The sequence below is a fragment of the Heptranchias perlo genome, chromosome 4 (assembly GCF_035084215.1).
Source record: "Heptranchias perlo isolate sHepPer1 chromosome 4, sHepPer1.hap1, whole genome shotgun sequence".
NCBI lineage: Eukaryota > Metazoa > Chordata > Chondrichthyes > Hexanchiformes > Hexanchidae > Heptranchias > Heptranchias perlo.
Window position 1 is genome coordinate 76,098,789 of NC_090328.1, and position 19,059 is coordinate 76,117,847.

Below are 19,059 nucleotides of genomic sequence, written 5' to 3' on the forward strand. Positions count from 1 at the left end.
CGATTGACCAGAAACGTAACTGGACCAGCCACATAAATACTGTGGCTACAAGAGCAGGTCAGAGGCTGGGTATTCTGCAACGAGTGACTCACCTCCTGACTCCCCATATCCTTTCCACCATCTACAAGGCACAAGTCAGGAGTGTGATGGAATACTCTCCACTTGCCTGGATGAGTGCAGCTCCAACAACACTCAAGAAGCTCGACACTATCCAGGACAAAGCAGCCTGCTTGATTGGCACCCCATCCAGCACCCTAAACATTCACTCCCTTCACCACCGGCGCACAGTGGCTGCAGTGTGTACCATCTACAGGATGCACTGCAGCAACTCGCCAAGGCTTCTTTGACAGCAACTCCCAAACCCACGATCTCTACCACCTAGAAGGACAAGGGCAGCAGGCACATGGGAACAACACCACCTGCACGTTCTCCTCCAAGTCACACACCATCCCGACTTGGAAATATATCGCTGTTCCTTCATCATCACTGGGTCAAAATCTTGGAACTCCCTACCTAACAATGCTGTGGGAGAACCTTCACCACACGGACTGCAGCGGTTCAAGAAGGCGGCTCACCACCACCTTCTCAAGGGCAATTAGGGATGGGCAATAAATGCTGGCCTTGCCAGCGACGCCCACATTCCATGAACGAATAAAAAAAAACTCCATAAAGTAATATTGTGTGTATGGACTGTACACTTGAACACAAATTATGGCTATCGTACCGATAGCAGGTTTCTGTAGAAATGATTGGGGCATAATTTGAGCTTTTAATTAACTCCACTTCGCAGAACATATTAAACATATATAAATAAAATAAAAACACAAAAAGTGCCAATTTACCTTTTAATTGTAAAGCAATACCTTAGATTATTAGTATTTTAATTCACCCTATCAGATCTCCATAGTCTTCTAGATAAGAGCAGTTTTGTGTAGATTTTAAACCCTTCACAGTACTTGTTGCTGCAAGGTATTGTTTGGAAAATTGGTGCATTCACATTTTAAAAATATTTGGAAAGATGAGCAACAGAAGCTGTCTGCTTTAAATGAATTGTTTACTGCTGTCCATCAGACAAAGCTTGCCTTGTTTCATAGCTCTGTAAAATTAAGCAAGATGTACACAATCATGTCTGTTGATGTTAACCAGATGACTGGGCAATATTTCATTGAAGTTTTATGAAGTGAGGATGGGTAGAATTAATACATTATGTACAAAAAGGGTGATACTGCACAAATAAAAAGTAATTTTGTAAGTAAATTTCTATGCATTATTAAAGCACACCAGAATCAATAAGTACACAGTATGAGTTTGAACTATTTACTTGGTTTATTTTGATATGAGGTGTAAAGCATTTAGATTGAGTGTCATTCCTTCAGCCAAAATAAAAATGCAAGAATATAATTTGTGTGTCATTAAATTTCAAGACACAGCACAGCCTCTCAAAAATATCACAAAAACTATTTAATAAATCATTCATTTCACTAATGCTAGGTCCGATTGAAAGGCCAGCTTATCGGTTTGTGCTTTAATGTACATTTTACCTGCTCTCAGGTGGACGTAAAAGATCCCATGGCACTATTTCGAAGAAGAGCCAGAGAGTTCTCCTGGTGTCCTGGTCAATATTTATTCCTCAACCAACACCACGAAAAACAGATTGGGCGCTAAATTGGGCCGTGTAACGCCCGTTTGTTTCCGCGCTACACGGCCTCTCTGACATCCAAGATGACGTCTGGCATGCGCACATTTCCAGCCTGACGTGCGCCAAACGCCATCTTGGTATAGGAGTTTGCGCAGGCGCAGATAACGAACGCTGGAATCATGTAAAGTAGGGAGAAAATGGCTTCAATCAGTGTGCAACGCTGATTTAAAGTGATAGACACCATTTTGGGACTTAACGCTCAATTCAACGCAGTCTTAGCCTGACCATCTGAACATGTCTTAGAGTGCCTGGAGGGCCCCCGACCGGTGCTATTTTAAATGGACCATGCAGGATTTACAGGTTAGTGGCTGGATTATTACTTCTGGCTGCGAAGACATTTGAAACTGTTTTTGGAGGTCTTCTACACTTGAATACTAGGACGCAGGGACATAGTCTAATATTTAGAGCCAGGACATGCTGGAGTGAAGTTAGAAAATGCTTCTACATGCAAAGGGTGGGAGATATTTGGAACGCTCTTCTGCGGACGGCAGTTGATGCTAGCTCACTTGTGAAAGTTAAATCTGAGATTGATAGATTTCAGTGAACCAAGGGTATTAAGGGATATGGGGCTAAGGCGGGTATATGGAGTTAGGTCACAGGTCCGCCATGATCTCATTGAATGGCGTAACAGGCTCAAGGGGCTAAATGCCACTGCCACTTGCTGCCTCTTGATATGCGCCACCTTCTCCTGCAAGAAAGCACTATGTGTCTGGGTGATATGCCTGTCATGGTTAAATAGCTGCCAGTGTGTGTGGCCTGTGAGTTGTGGGTGGGCGGCTTGAAATAGTGGTAATGTGTAAGGGCGAGAGGAAGCATCTGATTGGAAGAGTTGAGTACTGATGGAAAGAGTTTGTTGGTATGTGGGTGATGGAGGTGTAGTGCATGGTGCAGTTGGTAGGAGACACCACTTGACAATTGACCTCACTCACCTTGACCACTCATGTCAAAACTGAACTTCTTCCTGCACTGCATCCATGTTCATGATGCTGTGCACCTGGCATTGACTTCATCCCCTGCTGCCTCCCACTGCCTTTTGGATATATGTCTGGAGGGTCTCTTGCCACCCCACCTCTGCAGATATAGGATGTCCCTCCTTCTGTCCACCTCTTGCACCAAGGTCTCTCGTGCATTAGCTGAGAACCTTGGTGCATGTACTCTCGCAGGCCTGGTACCAACTCAGATCGGCAGATTGGTGAAGTCTGGCGTGCAGATTGGAGGATGTGGTGTGCAACCTCTATTCAATGTTTTAACATAACTCATCAGTGTGTAAACATAGGGATGGGATCTGCATCTCTGTTCAGACAGTAGACTGTTATTTTCAGCAAATAACAGGTACCAACTACCTTTAAGAGATTTCTAAGAAACATCCTCCCTTTAAGAGATTGAGCGCCCTCTGGTGGTGGAAAGTGCTAATTGCATAGATTCCACATACAAGGCCTGGAATGGAACGTTGATTGCAGGTAAGTCCTCCTCCGGTGGGCTGAAACGTGCATCCTGCCTACGCAGGGCTCATTGGGTGTGGGGTAATAGCACATCACGCTACCTACGCCCAAAAATGGCCCCATCCAATTTTTCCCCCATTATCTGGTAATTTATCTCATTGCTGTTTGTGGGACTTTGCACTGTGCAAATTGGCTGCCATATTTCCATAAATTACAACAGTGACTACATGTCAAAAGTACTTCATTGGTTGTGAAGCGCTTTGGGACATCCTAAGGTCATGAAAGGTGCAATATATGTTTTTTCTTTCATTATTAAACAAATTACAGAGATAACTAACTTCAGAGATTGCTGAAACATTTATATTTGATCAGCCAGATTCTTGATGTGTAAAAATCCAAAACAAGCTAGAGAAATTTACACAAGTAGAGTTTGTTTGCCTGATATAGAGACTAACCTCACTTACCTAACAGCTTAGAACTTAGGCACCTATTAACAACATCAAGGTTTAGGGACTCCCAAGTCTGTTTTGCCATACTGCTGGAATTTAACAACATAGTTTTGCCATCACAGAGCACTGGTAAAGTGGTGTGCAGGGTGCTCTCTATTAACCACATTTTATATAGTTCCAAGCACATTCCAAGTTCTAACAATTAACTACCATAAATATTTCCTGATTTTAAAATGATGCTGATTAAAGACAGTTGTGATAAAATTCTTTCTAACCACTGTTTTGCACACTTGAGGTTTTATTGTGTGCCTTATTGTTGGGGCTTGTCTAAGCAACTTTTAGTTAATTTGGTTTTCCTATGTATAAATGGCCTTAAAGGAAATAAACTTTTTCGAGCAAGATTTTGTTTGATTTTTGCTACTGGATCTTTGTTTTCTTTGTAGATGTGCGCGTTATGTTAAACCACAGGCCTGATGAGATAAAAGTACAGGAGACTAATAGTACAGGTTGGAGTGGATACTTTCAACTGTAGTTTAACTCTGAAATCTGTGCGCCCCATTTCAATGTGTACTGGGTTCACTATTGACCAAACATCATAGTGTATTACAGAACTTTAGAGCTTTTAATTATCATGTTAATGGTATTTGTCAAAAACAGAAATAAAACTGACAGATATATGCACATTCACTACACAATACAAATCCTTTAATTCATAGTCTGAAAATCAAAATTACATCATTTCATTATCCGTGGGAAGCCAACAATTCACTGTACATATAGAGGCTGTACATCAACGTTGTATGGTAATGTTGACTATATATTATTTAAATACAGTAAGAGCTAGCTTTTACCTTTTATATAATCCACAGCAAGGTGCAACTTATATTCTTTCAGCAGCAGGATGAATACAGTTCAAAACAGATCAATTCTATGTAACAATAACCATATCATTCTCAATATTTGAACGCTGTAGCTAAACCAGCATATTTCCTGTCAAGCAATCCTGGAATCATGTCTGATACAAACTAAAAAAAACGTTTTTTGTAGAGAAATAAATACATACATCATTTAAAGTCTCAACAGAAAACTGTTGTACAAGCCATTACCAACTTCTCCACAATATATTAAGAGCACTCAAAGTATCACTGGTACATACCTTAAAAACAACCTGTGCATAACAGACAAACACAGTCAAGGGAAGAGAAGAAAAATAAAATTGCATACAAAACCAGTGGAAACAAATCTTTAGCCATGCAACTGCATCCAGAGGAAATAAAAATAGCAGAGGAATATCTCCTGACTTATATGAATGCACTTGAAGTCAACATTAAATAACACACAGTTGAATTTTCCAGTATATTTATTATTAATTTAGCCAATATGCCTGAGTGAGCTAGCTCTTACTCAGAGCAGACTACTTTAACCCTGATTTGTTTTCTTTTATTGGTTATAGGATTTTGTACTCTCTTTCTCCCCAGCCTCTTTGGTGATTTATAACTTAAAGAAAGAAGTCTCTCTTTGGGACGTCAGAATCAGAGAGTTGCTCCTCTTGTGTACTTGGGTCAAAGAATTGGGCATCAAAGTCTGCTGTTTCATTTAGATCGATGTCCTGCTCATCGCTGCTCTCAGCACTATAATCAATCTCTTCAAGGCAGCGAGGTTCATCCTCTTCAAGGACCTGAGTGGTAGGACTGTAGGTAGAAAAAAATGTTTAAAATAAAAGTTCAATAAAGTTTGTCAGAAACCCTGCACCCTCCCACAAAAAAAACTAACATATTTGCAGGATTTAGTTATTTGCAGTTGTTTTACTTCAGTACTAAAATGCTAAATTCTTTACTTTTTTAATAAAAGGAATTAGAATAACAGCTAGGCATCCTTTAACAAACAACACAGACACCTTTATCAACACATTAAAAAAGTAAGCACTACATAGTAAAATGCCGAAGACACTATTCAACCCAATTAATTAACCCCTTATTCTTGTGTTAGCGATGCTTAACACAGGAGGAATTGGGTGAACGCAGTAATCCGGAGAGTCGTTTCATGGGGCCAAATGTTTTAGCCCTCATTTCTATCCATTTGTTTGCCACAGCAAATATTTTATAAAATTTACTGGGACGTTTTAGATTCCTAGGTATTGAACAGCAGAAAGAATCTCTGTTCCAACAATGATGCATGGTGAAACAAATAACCCGGACTGTTTTGGAGGTATTGTGGTTTACATGTTAGACAAAAGGCTCTTTTAACAAAAAAAAATAATTTGAGGAACGTTTTGATCAATAGGAAATTAAAACCAATAGTTCTGATAATACAATACCCCAAAACGATCAGAAAAGTGTAGCCATGCGGAAAATAGCGCATTATACAATGATCCAAAATGGTGACCTTCATAATTTTTTTAAAGCAGAAACCTGAGCCTTTGTCACAGCATATTCCTAGTGGAACTGGAAAATAAAACTCGCCTCACTCTCCAGAGTAAAATGTCATACACGATAGGATTATTTGTTGGGAGATGAGTATAGTTAGTACATAATACAATCCATTTTTAAAAAAAAGTTCGATGTTCACATGTGCTAAATATAACATTTCATAAGGTTGCAAAAGATAAATCATTTATAGCGGAATAGGATTTCAGCTATATAACTGATTCTAACAATAATGCTACAAAAATCCATACATCAAAGAAAAAATTGCTTACCTGGGACCACAAGGCAGAAATGGTGACTAACGCCTATATTTTCTGAGCACATGCTGGTGGTGAGGAATCTTGCCTGTTACCAGCACATATTGGAAAATGATGCGCAGGCTATGCAATTTTCCATCCGTTGATTTCATTAACACTATTTTTGTGTCGGCAGTAGACATGATTGTAATGGCACCACTGCAAGTTTCCAAGGAACAATCCGCTACAGGTTGGTTGGAAACTCTGGGGCCAAAGTCCAAGACAATGGAGTTTCTAAAAACTATGACTGACGAGAAACGACATTCCACATTACGGATTGTGGGCCTTCACTGCTGCAATCGCATAATGACTTTTACATAAATAAAATAAACCCTTCTTAGCAGCATTTCTTGAGGTTCTTTTTTAAGAAAGATATATTCATCTACTGGGCTATTTAGAAAGACTGTGGAATAGACAGGAAATATGAGTCCCTTGAAAAATCTGTAAACATACTGCATTTATCTTAAAATACAGCCACAGATGGCAGCAGCCCCTCTGTTGCAGTAGCGCGCAGTAAACGAGATGGTGGTGCTGCCATCTCTGGAGGTGCCAGGAACCACCTGAAGAGCTGTAGAGCTCTAGAGCTCAGCTGTGTCGTTTTTCATGTACAGATGCTTACATCTGCAGGAGCTGCCCCAAATATAAATGAGTGGGATTCTACAGTATCAGGAGTCAAAGCTGTTGCAGAACCACTTCCAAGTTGAAGTATTTATGTAACATAAGCACAATACCAAACTGGGGTGGTGCAGTTGAGTGCACTGTGCAACAACGCAGAGCAGTGGGATACGGAATTCCCGATCCCAGCCATGCTGCTGGGTGTTGAGCAGATGTGAGGTGATTCACCACAAGCAGGGAAGAAAAATCAAGAGAGTCGTCATTCTGCACATCCTAACACAGCAGCATTGGCTAAAACCTGAAAGTTAGTTGCTTTCCCAGTTGAGCCATAAGAAGAGTGCATCTCAGAGCGACTAAAGGAGAGACAGAAGAATTTAGGAGGAAAATTAAAACCCTCGCAGCTTTTTGATTGGAGGTTCAATAATTCAGAATAAAGCTCAAAATCTGAACATCTGCCTCTCACTTTTCTACTGTGGCACAAAAAGCAGCCACTTTTGTTATATAAAACAATAAAAACTAACAGTAAGCCCTTTTGAAATTGTTCTGTTTTTCATAATATAGTCAAAAAATAAAATTAGGCCAAAGGCAGAGCTCTTTGTGACTCCACTTAGACACCTGTACAGTCACAGAAATTCAGGTGTAATTTTGTTTAAATGGCGTCTGATTTCCACAATCTATTGTTAGACAGGGTGATGCTCTGTACAACTACATATCGCCAAATACAATCTTGGCAGTAATGCCAAGGATATACACAACAAAGACGGCAACTTCAAATTTTAGCTCCCACTATCTCGTACTGACAAAACTCAATTTTCTTTCATGTGTCTCCATGGCACCAAGGTAATTCAGGACCATGTAATGATTCAGAGGCATTCTAATTGGTTCCTCCAGTAAAGTGCTAAAACACTTCTTCAAAAGGACCTAAAGTGATTATCGGCCATTAGTGAAAACGTAGAGGTTTGGAAAACAAGACTCCTGTCAAGTCACCCAGAGCTCCTTGGGACAGATGCAAAAAAACAAGCAAGCATTCCACCCCTAGTTTCACAAGTGTCTCCAGGGAGCAGCTAAAGATATTGCTTGGCAGCACTAAGTGCTTTTTAATATTTCATTAGGCAAGTACAGTAGTTCAAAATTCAACATAAGTCCGCATTAAGGTCTACAACTTCTCAGATTTTCACTAATCAAATGAAACCAGATTCCCATTAATTTGTTAGATTCCTAGGACTGCAATAAGGAGAGCTGCATCTCTCTCATGAAAAGCAGAGCATTTTTAAAAAATGAGTACTAGGACCCTACCTCAACGAGCGAAAATCAGAATCATGATGCCCATGTCAGATAATTTATCCTTTCCCTGTATCTTTTGTCCACTCTTAACTGCGGTGAAAAATTGTGGAAGAATATGATTTCATGTTGGCTGCACAGAATATAAGTGGATTCCTGGCTGCTGTCTGAAGTCCTGAACTTTGACCTGCTCTCTAGGTGGGCACAGGTGCAAGTCCTATTGAGATACATGCGTAAAGTGGGAATCAGATTTCAGTTCCATTGAATGGAGGCCTAAGATTGATGAAAAAAGCAGCACAAAAAAGTTGAAGATGAAACTGAGGAGGTGTGAATTGTCCAACCACAATTGGCTTCCCGCTCTGTCCGCAGCCTTTCCAGATTCATTACCCCTTCAGGGTTACCGATGGGATTGAAATTTAATTTTTACTCTCTAGTGCCCATACATTTTAAATTATGAACAATTTTCAAACCATATTTTCTGCATAATGTTTTATCATGTTTCATATTAAATTTAAAATCTTCTCAAGATTTCTGCATATGCCGTGTTAATGTTTACATTAGAAAGCACATTTAAAGATGTAAATTAAATTTGTCTCCTCCTGGTTCTGAAGTATTCAACTGAAATAATTATAGACTTTTATATGTTTACCTTTTCTTTTACAAAATTTTATTTGAAATCTTTATTTGGACACAACATGACCATGATACAGCTGTTTACTTAGTAGCTTTGTGACTAATCAAAACTTTCCTTTTGCTCATTTTTAGACATACATGTCATAAAAATCCACCCAAAATCAAAGGAATACCAGAGCAAATAATCAAATATTTTCACTGAATATACTTAAGCAGAATGTCAATGAAATATATTACAGAGCGTGGAATTCTAAAAAGAAAACCTCTTTGTATTTTTCTCTGAACTAGTTCTATTACAAATTACACAACTGGATTATTGTTAAGGATCTAAGTGACTACTACAGAATCCTAGTATACCAAGCACTCCATAAAGAAATGTTTAAAAAAACATATAAGAAGGAAACTGATACTCTTGCTGGACTGACGTATAGAAAATCCTGTTTATCAGACAGCAGGAGAAGCTACAATTTAATCCACACAAAATAAATACCAAAGCCTCTTTTCTCCCAGTCCCACCGCTAAATAAAAGGGGCTAGGAAAGAAAAAAGGAAATTGCATTTGCAGAATTAAGCAGTTGTGCATTAAGTCTTTTTTAGGATAAAGTCTGCAACCAAATTCATTAAAATTCCAACCTTTTATTTAAGGTTATAGGCATCTGGAGGTTGAAACACGGTAACTGAGAGAAGTGAAAATACAACACTCCAGCTGTTCATCATTATCAACTTGGACAAAATTTATTTTATTAAAATTCATGACTACATATAATACAAATAAAATGGCTTGAAACATTTGCAGAGATGCTAGGCTAGAAATTGAGCAGTGTGGTGCCAATTGTGTTGGCGTTACGCGGCCTCCCAAAGTTCCAAAATGGCATCCGGAATGCATGCACATGCTTCTAGCATAAGTGCACCGGACGCCTATCTTGATAAAGGGTTTCGCGCATGCGCAGATAATGAACGCCGGCAGCATGTAAAGTAAAGGAGAATATGCATTAGATCAGTGTGCAACACTGACTTAAAGGCATGGACACCATTTTGGAACTTAACGCTCCACTCAATGCAGTCTGAACCACGAACACCTGAATATGTCTTAGACGGCATGGAGGACCTCCCCACCAGCGCTATTTAAAGGCACCATGCAGGATTTACAGGTTAGTTGATGGATCATTGCTTTTGGCTGCTGAAGCATTTGTAACTGTTTTTGGTGGTCTCCTATACTTGAATACTAGGACTAGGGGACATAGCCTAACATTTAGAGCCAGGACTTGCAGGAGTGAAGTTAGGAAACGCTTCTACATGCAAAGGGTGGTAGAAGTTTGGAATGCTCTTCTGCAAACGGCAGTTGATACTAGCTCAATTGTGAATTCTAAATCTGAGATTGATAAATTTCTGTGAACTAAGGGTATTAAGGGATATGGGGCTAAGGAGAGTATATGGAGTTAGGAATGATCTCATTGAATTGCGGAACAGGCTGGAGGGGCTAAATGCCACTGCCACTTGCTGCCTCCTGTTATGCGCCACCTTCTCCTGCAAGAAAGCAAGAATTGTGTCAGTGAGTGTCCTGCAGGGTGTCTGAACGATGTGCCTGTCATGGTTGAATAGCTGCCAGTGTGTGTGACCTGTGAGTTGTGGGTGTGCAGCTTGCAACAGTGGTAATGTTTGAGGGTGGGAGGAAGCATCTGATTGCAAGAGTTGAATACTGATTGAAAGAGTTTGTTGGTATGTGGGTGTAGTGTGTGGAGCAGTGGATGCGGCTAGTGGTGCAGTTGGTAGGAGACACCACTTGACAGTTGATCTCACTCACCTTGACCACTCGTGTCAAAGCATTGAACTTCTTCCTACACTGCATCCTTGTTTGTGGTGCTATGCGCCTGGCATTGAATGCGACCCCTATTGCCTCTTGAGCATATGTTTGGAGGGCCTCTTGACCCCCTGCGGATATAGGATGCCCTCCTTCTGTCCACCTCATGCACCAAGGCCTCTAATGCATCAGCAAAGAACCTTGGTGCATGCTCTCTCGCAGGCCTGGTACAAACTCAGATTGGCAGATTAGTGAGGTCTGACATGCAGATTGGAGGGAGTAGTACGCAACCTTTATTCAATGTTTTAACAAAACTCAACAGTTTGTAAACATAGGGTCGGGACCTGCATCTGTGTTTTACGTGTGCGATGTCCGATCTCCGTTCAGACTCCGTGCAGACCCATAACTTATTTTTTTGCAAATAAGAGGTGCAGCCTGCCTTTAAGAGGTGCGAGCAAATCATGCAATATTTGGGCTCCCCTGCTGGTGAGAAGTGCGAACCTGGTGCAAACATCATAGCTAGGCCTCCATGCTGCGCTTCGATGAGGTAAGTGACCAGGCAGCACAAATGTCTCGTACTGCCTGCATCGGAACCACCGGGTGCGGGTTGATTGCGCATTGCGATGCCTGCGCCCGGATTCGGGGGTTACCCAATTTAACCCCAGTTGTCTTAAGGCACAACAATATTGTGAGAATATGATTGCACTAGAAAAAAAGTTTGACTAGCAGTCAACGAATCTTGGCAAGGCAGCAGACAACATATGTTTTAAGTAGTAGGGTTGTAGTATTTAGGAGATTTAATTACATGCATTCTTAAGGTGGAATCATCACATCTTAACTGGTATCTATAGCAGAGTGAAGCGACAATTAAAGATCATTAAGTCTGGGGACAGTATTCCCTCATGGAGAAGGGCCTTCTTACAGCCATGCTTACCTTATAATGGAATTATGTTTAGTGCTCTTCAAGTCACATCAGCACTTAATGTGTTTTAACTGAATTCTACGAGAGCTCCTTTAGCTATGAGAAAGGAAACTTAAAATATTTATCTTATTGCACACATTTATCACAGATGTACTGGTTACACTTCCTCTCTTATCTGTAGGGTTATAATTTACATTTATTCCAGATTATTGCTTAAAACACTTATTCAGAGATTATTTACAAACAATCATATTTGAAATTGATTTGGGACGGTGGCGCAAAACAGGCCCTAGTGAATCAGCAGCCCGCTTTACGCCCCGTGAAGTCAATGGAAGAGAGAATCGGGCGAGGTGTGGAACGGGCTCTTACTCGCTATCGTCTGTTTGTGCTACTGCCCAAGACCAATTTCACTCTGTCTATTTCAATTTTTTTTACAGCTAATGTGGCAGGTTTTTCTCTCATTGCACTTGGGCATAAAGGATTGCCTGAGCATAGCTCATGGAGGAAAAGTCAGGTAATGGAGCGCTCTTGATTTACCCTCTATTGAAATTAAATTAAATTAATGATTGGAAAATCAGGTCAGCATCTTAACAGATGTGCAATTCACACCTCCCGTGTCCTTCTGTCAGCTGTGGCCAAGTGATCCTTTATACCCAATACAATAAGAGAAAAATCTGCACAATATGTTAAAACTTCTGGAGCTTACATAGTTATTTGTTATGTATTAAAACTGCTACTACACTTCAAAAGTACAATCATTGGCTGTAAAGCGCTTTGGGACGTCCTGAGGTCGTGAGAGGCGCTGTATAAATGCAAGTTCTTTCTTTATCACAGTTTAAAAAAATATGGCATCAAAAAGCTATTAAATGCAAATCTGCCCTGATGGCTCAGTCATTGAATGCAATGTCCTGTAATTTGGACAGGGAGGTTCCAAGTTCGATACTTGGCCTTTGTAGGGTTAGGAGATCTCTGCCAGAGTGGCTTGGGAACCTGCAATTGGCCTAAGTGCCTCCGTGCTAGGGAGGAGGAAAAAATTAGCCGGGGTTCCCATTTCTAATTGTTATCCTTTGAGGATAGAATTGGACGCAGCTGTGATCCCCTCCATGATTGAATAATCTAATGGCACTCACTGCCTCGGCTCACATAAGAAGAATGGCCACTTGGACAAGCTATTGGAAAGCTACTAGTATCTCTGCAACCAGACTTCAGATTGGGTTGTTGCCTTTAAAACTGCAAGAAAAAAAGCAAATCTATTTTTTAAAAAAAATTTCTTCACTTGTATGGGTCAACAACAGATGCAAAATGATGCTGGGACTAGTTTTAAAGATTCTGCAGCAGTTTCTAAGGAGCATATTTTCAAGTTTCCGTCGGTACATAAGACTGGCATTGCGGCTGCCTGGTGTAGAAAGCCTCTGATTTCCTTTTTCATTGAAATCAATGGAAACAAAAATGAGCTTGCTATAACGAGTGGCCGATCTGCAAAGCAAGTGTTATGCCCGGGCAGTCCGTTGAAAATCTACCCCCAAGAGTCTTCTATTTGGGGATGAAACATTAAATTTCCACAATAAATTTGTTCCTATGACATACCAAGTAATATGGGAGAGCTGCTTTTTATCTTTACTGTCTATCTGTTTAGGGTGTGGCCTTTTATGGGAGAGCCTCTTTCTTTCTTTCATAATTATCGCTGCAACAGTCCTGAGGGTATTTCAGCAGAACCTTTTGATGAAACATTTTAAATGCAGCATTTTTGTTCTCAGCAATTTTGGAAGGTTTGCGATTTTGCTGATAAACAGCAAGTCCTGACACTTTACAAACTCTTCTACTCTTTCTAAAGTAACTTTAAAAGCAAAAATAATGTACACCATATACCAGCTGGTCCACTGAACCTCCATAACTAGTCAGCAAGTACAGTAAGAGTAGGGCAGAGTGAAATTCAAGTAGGAGTAGGGCTGATGTTTACAGATGGGTTTTTATGTGTGGGTGGGGCAGTGTAGGCCTGAGGTACTTTTGGTCAGGGCGAATTCAAGTGGGGCAGGCTTCAGTGACAGTGAGGCAGAGCTAGGAGTGGAGCAGAGTATCTATTATATTGAATAATACTATACATTGTTATACATAGATAAGGGTGGGGGTCATTATAGTTGGTGCAGTAAGTTGGGAGATGCAGGTAAGAAGACGAAGGAATGAGTTGGTCCCATGGGTAGAGTCAATGAATGAGAATTTAGGATTTTAAACAGGTTGTAAAATACATTGAAAATAACTGACTTACACTATGAAAAGGGTATGGCTACTGTTGACATACATGGTTGTGCTGGAAATATTGGGCATAACTGAAAAATTGTGACACAAGAAGTAAGGTGAATATGTACAGGAAGTGTATGTTGTAAGCAAAACTTTTAATATGTTTGTCTAATAAGAACATAAGAAATAGGAGCAGGAGTATAGAATCATAGAAGTTTACAACATGGAAACAGGCCCTTCGGCCCAACATGTCCATGTCGCCCAGTTTATACCACTAAGCTAGTCCCAGTTACCTGCACTTGGCCCATATCCCTCTATACCCATCTTACCCATGTAACTGTCCAAATGCTTTTTAAAAGACAAAATTGTACCCGTCTCTACTACTGCCTCTGGCAGCTCGTTCCAGACACTCACCACCCTTTGAGTGAAAAAATTGCCCCTCTGGACCCTTTTGTATCTCTCCCCTCTCACCTTAAATCTATGCCCCCTCGTTATAGACTCCCCTACCTTTGGGAAAAGATTTTGACTATCTACCTTATCTATGCCCCTCATTATTTTATAGACTTCTATAAGATCACCCCTAAACCTCCTACTCTCCAGGGAAAAAAGTCTCAGTCTATCCAACCTCTCCCTACAAGTCAAACCATCAAGTCCTGGTAGCATCCTAGTAAATCTTTTCTGCACTCTTTCTAGTTTAATAATATCCTTTCTATAATAGGGTGACCAGAACTGTACACAGTATTCCAAGTGTGGCCTAACTAATGTCTTGTACAACTTCAACAAGACATCCCAACTCCTGTATTCAATGTTCTGACCAATGAAACCAAGCATGCTGAATGCCTTCTTCACCACCCTATCCACCTGTGACTCCACTTTCAAGGAGCTATGAACCTGTACTCCTAGATCTCTTTGTTCTATAACTCTCCCCAATGCCCTACCATTAACGGAGTAGGTCCTGGCCCGATTCGATCTACCAAAATGCATCACCTCACATTTATCTAAATTAAACTCCATCTGCCATTCATCGGCCCACTGGCCCAATTTATCAAGATCCCGTTGCAATCCTAGATAACCTTCTTCACTGTCCACAATGCCACCAATCTTGGTGTCATCTGCAAACTTACTAACCATGCCTCCTAAATTCTCATCCAAATCATTAATATAAATAACAAATAACAGCGGACCCAGCACCGATCCCTGAGGCACACCGCTGGTCACAGGCCTCCAGTTTGAAAAACAACCCTCTACAACCACCCTCTGTCTTCTGTCGTCAATCCAATTTTGTATCCAATTGGCTACCTCACCTTGGATCCCGTGAGATCTAACCTTATGTAACAACCTACCATGCAGTACCTCGTCAAAGGCTTTGCTGAAGTCCATGTAGACCACGGCCCCTCGAGCCTGCTCCGCCATTCAATAAGATCATGGCTGATCTGATCCTAACCTCAAATCTAAATTTATGTCCAATTTCCTGCCCGCTCCCTGTAACCCCTAATTCCCTTTACTTCTAGGAAACTGTCTATTTCTGTTTTAAATTTATTTAATGATGTAGCTTCCACAGCTTCCTGGGGCAGCAAATTCCACAGACCTACTACCCTCTGAGTAAAGAAGTTTCTCCTCATCTCAGTTTGTCTGCACATGTCCATCACACTTCAAACTATTAAAATTACAAAAAAGGAAAGAATGCCAGTCCTTACCTGATACTTTTTCTAGCCATGTTAAGCAAAGCTCCATCTTAGCAGCTAAACAACAAACGTGCTCCAAACCTCAGGCTACCCAAAGGCAATGCCAAAAGAAGATTACTTAGTATTTACAATGGGATCATTTAGCGGTCTTATAGCTTACTGATAGGTCAACGGGTCAATAAAAAAAATTAAGATTAACGTTTGTAATGATGAGAGTGGGAATACAGATTTAAAATCTGAAAACTTGTTCCTGAACACGTAACAGAACAAACCACTGTAAAATCTAATATAGTTTGGAAAAGTGCACACACCAGATGTACGTTTGCTTTAAGTGGGATAGACAGTAATAGCTGACACTAAGAGGATAAGTATTTCCTTCATGGAACTTTTGATTATACCTTTGGACCAAAATAGTAAGTACAAGAGGCTGAAAAAGTCAGTTTTGAATGCAGTACTGACCACTGCCTGCTGACATCAGCGGACAATAGTGTTCTATAAATAACATCTGTGGGTACAGCATCGATTGCCCACTGATGTCACACATCATTTTCAAAGGAACATTTCTGCAGCACGAGTTGCAGATACCGGCTGTGCTGGTTCCCCAACTTATTGTTAACCACTGGAGTCCTGGCTATAATTCACAACTTCCAAACTGTGCACTTTCTGCCACATAGCACTGTTAGTTGCACAATTCTAAAGTTAATTACATAGAAGAATTCGAGAAAAATACAGATACATAATATTTTCATATAGTAGACTTTGCTTTGGTGTTGAAATCATTCTCTCTCAATTTGGGAGATATGTGTTTCCTATACAAAGTGAAAAATAAAAACAGAAAATAAGTAGTGTCTGTTTTTGATTGTAAGTAATGGTGGACAGCATCCTGTACTGTACTGGGGAATGGACAAGGAGCAGGCCTGTTATCCTAGTGGGCAACTCCTAATTTTGCTGCAGGAGTTCCTCAGGGCAGTGTCCTAGGCCCAATCTTCCCTCCATCATAAGGTCAGAAGTGGGGATGTTTGCATAGTGTTCAGCTCCATTCGCAACCCTTCAGATAACGAAGCAGTCCGTGCCCACACGCGGCAAGACCTGGACAACATTCAGGCTTGGGCTGATAAGCGCCAGACAAGTGCCAGGCAATGACCACCTCCCCTTGACATTCAATGGCAATACCATTGCCGAAACTCCCACTATCAACATCCTGGGGGTTACCATTGACCAGAAACTTAACTGGACCAGCCACATAAATACTGTGGCTACAAGAGCAGGTCAGAGGCTAGGTGACTCACCTCCTGACTCCCCAAAGCATTTCCACCATCGACAAGGCACAAGTCAGGAGTGTGATGTAATACTCTCCACTTGCCTGGATGAGTGCAGTTCCAACAACACTCAAGAAGCTCGACACCATCCAGGACAAAGCAGCCCGTTTGATTGGCACCCCATCCACCACCCTAAACATTCACTCCCTCCACCACTGGCTCACCATGGCTGCAGTGTACCATCCACAAGATGCAATGTAGCAACTCGCCAAGGCTTCTTCGTCAGCACCTTCCAAACCCACGACCTCTACCGCCTAGAAGGACAAGGGCCACCACCTGCACGTTCCCCTCCAAGTCACACACCATCCTGACTTGAAAATATATCACCGTTCCTTCATCGTCGCTGGGTCAAAATCCTGAAGCTCCCTACCTAACAGCACTGTGGGAGAACCTTCACCACACCGACTGCAGCGGTTCAAGAAGGCGGCTCACCACCACCTTCTCAAGGGCAATTAGGGATGGACAATAAATGCTGGCCTTGCCAGCGATGCCCACATCCCATGAATGAATAATAAAAAAAGTGCAGCCCAGGCAAATTGTCCAGTATGCAAACATGTTTTCTCCTGTTTTTCAGCAATTTACAAGATCAGATCGGACACGGATCAAAAAATACTTCCTGATAAACTTCCTAAAACTCAAACAGCAAGCTTTCTGTCAAGGCAGTCACACTGACGAGGAACTTTACATTGAGTAGTAGTCAGATTGCTGAACTTTAACATGTAGAAATAAAACAATAAAAGTGATAACTTTCAACACAGATTTTTTTTTAAAAACTGAATATTTTCAAAGATATTGCAAGAATGCAAAAACTACAAGACTCATAAAAATTCTGTAACACTTGGCTCATCTCCAGTAGCAGCAATGATAACTCTGCAGTTCTGACACATCGCACCGCTGTTATCGAGGTGTAGAATTGACTATAATTGTTTTTTTGATCCAGGACATCAGAAAGTCAAGATATTGACATCAGGTGAGAATACGTTCCGACTGACTGACTGAATGTGGGGTTCTTCCAATTTCTTGCTATTACTTCAACAGGAAACTGGAACAACTCCTGCAGAAATCCAGGGCTTACTACTGAAAGGTGCTCAGCCTGCACAAATGCACTATTGGTAGGCTGTTGTCTGGTACCCTTACAACGCACAAGAGTTAACGGGTCAAACCTTTAAAACATCAGGTCTTGTTTGGGACGGTGGGATTATCAGTTATGGATATGAATCTGAAAGAAAAAATCTGATAATCCTACAAGCATGTACAAACAGTGATCATAATCTTAATTCATTTTCCAGAAAACTTAGTGGCATGCCTACTTAGCTACTTAAAGGAATTAGCAAATAAATGATTATTCATATCAATGCTAAGAGAAGACTAAAAAGGTAAAAAATTCCTTTCTGTCTTTCTCCAATTTTCCTCACATCTCCTGAAGGTGCTAAATTTTCCAAGTGTATGGTCCCATGAATACTGGCAGCCATCTGATAACTTGTCCATGTGGCTATTCTTTATACATGGGCCTATACAACAGTGCTCTCCTGGCACAGAGATTCTCCCTACCGGAAGCGTGGGCCAAGAAGTCGTGGGTGCATTATTTTCTATCCATTAAACTACTCGAGTTAGATCACAGGATGTGGCTGTGTGTAACTTGGTATTTCTCCTTTGTGATTACTGTGCCTTCCACAGGTCAATTAGAGGTTGACTGCTCTTAGCAGGGTCTCAGATCAATTAGAGGTCAGACTGGCTTTTTCCCCTTTTGTTAAATACATTTTTTAAAAAGAAAGTCAGAAGATGTTTTCTGTTCATAGGGAAGTTTTTTGTACATTCGAAACAACTGTTTTTCTTTTTTATGTACTTGTTTTTGAAAGTATTACTCTCATTACTTTCATTCCCTTTGTTGCCCGCACTTCTCCCTTTCGCTCTACCCCAATCTTTCTGTCCATTCCTTGATTTGTCGGCATGATCTTTTCCCCCTCTTTGATCTCCATGTCTTTCTTTGCGCTGATCCCTCACCTATCCCCATCTGCCTATCTTTCGGTGATCTCTTCGTCCTATTTGTCTCTTTCCTGATCATTTCTCCACCTCTCTCACTGTCCACCACAACTCCAATATCATTGTCCCCATCTCTGATGTCAATCTTTGCTTCCTCCGATCTCTCTCTGCATCATCTGTCTCTCTTATGATGTCTGCTACACACCTGTCTCTTCCTGGATGTTTTCCTCCCATGTGACATTTTCTCTCTTTCCCCATCGCCCTTTACTCC

At 40.9% G+C, this 19,059-nt stretch overlaps 1 protein-coding gene across 8 annotated transcripts in view; it reads right to left on the bottom strand.

The window, feature by feature from the left end:
- Window positions 1-19,059, bottom strand: part of agtpbp1 (ATP/GTP binding carboxypeptidase 1) — a 399,257-nt gene that overhangs the window by 108,351 nt on the left and 271,847 nt on the right. For 2 of the 8 annotated variants that reach the window (XM_067983166.1, XM_067983164.1), the window contains one exon: window positions 4,270-5,281. The exons of 5 other annotated variants lie outside the window; for them this stretch is intronic. In XM_067983166.1, coding sequence (XP_067839267.1) covers window positions 5,089-5,281 — 193 coding nt within the window. In that variant the 3' untranslated portion in view covers window positions 4,270-5,088. Of the gene's footprint in view, window positions 1-4,269; window positions 5,282-19,059 lie in introns of those variants that run through there. One more of the 8 variants, XM_067983163.1, reaches the window with a different exon arrangement.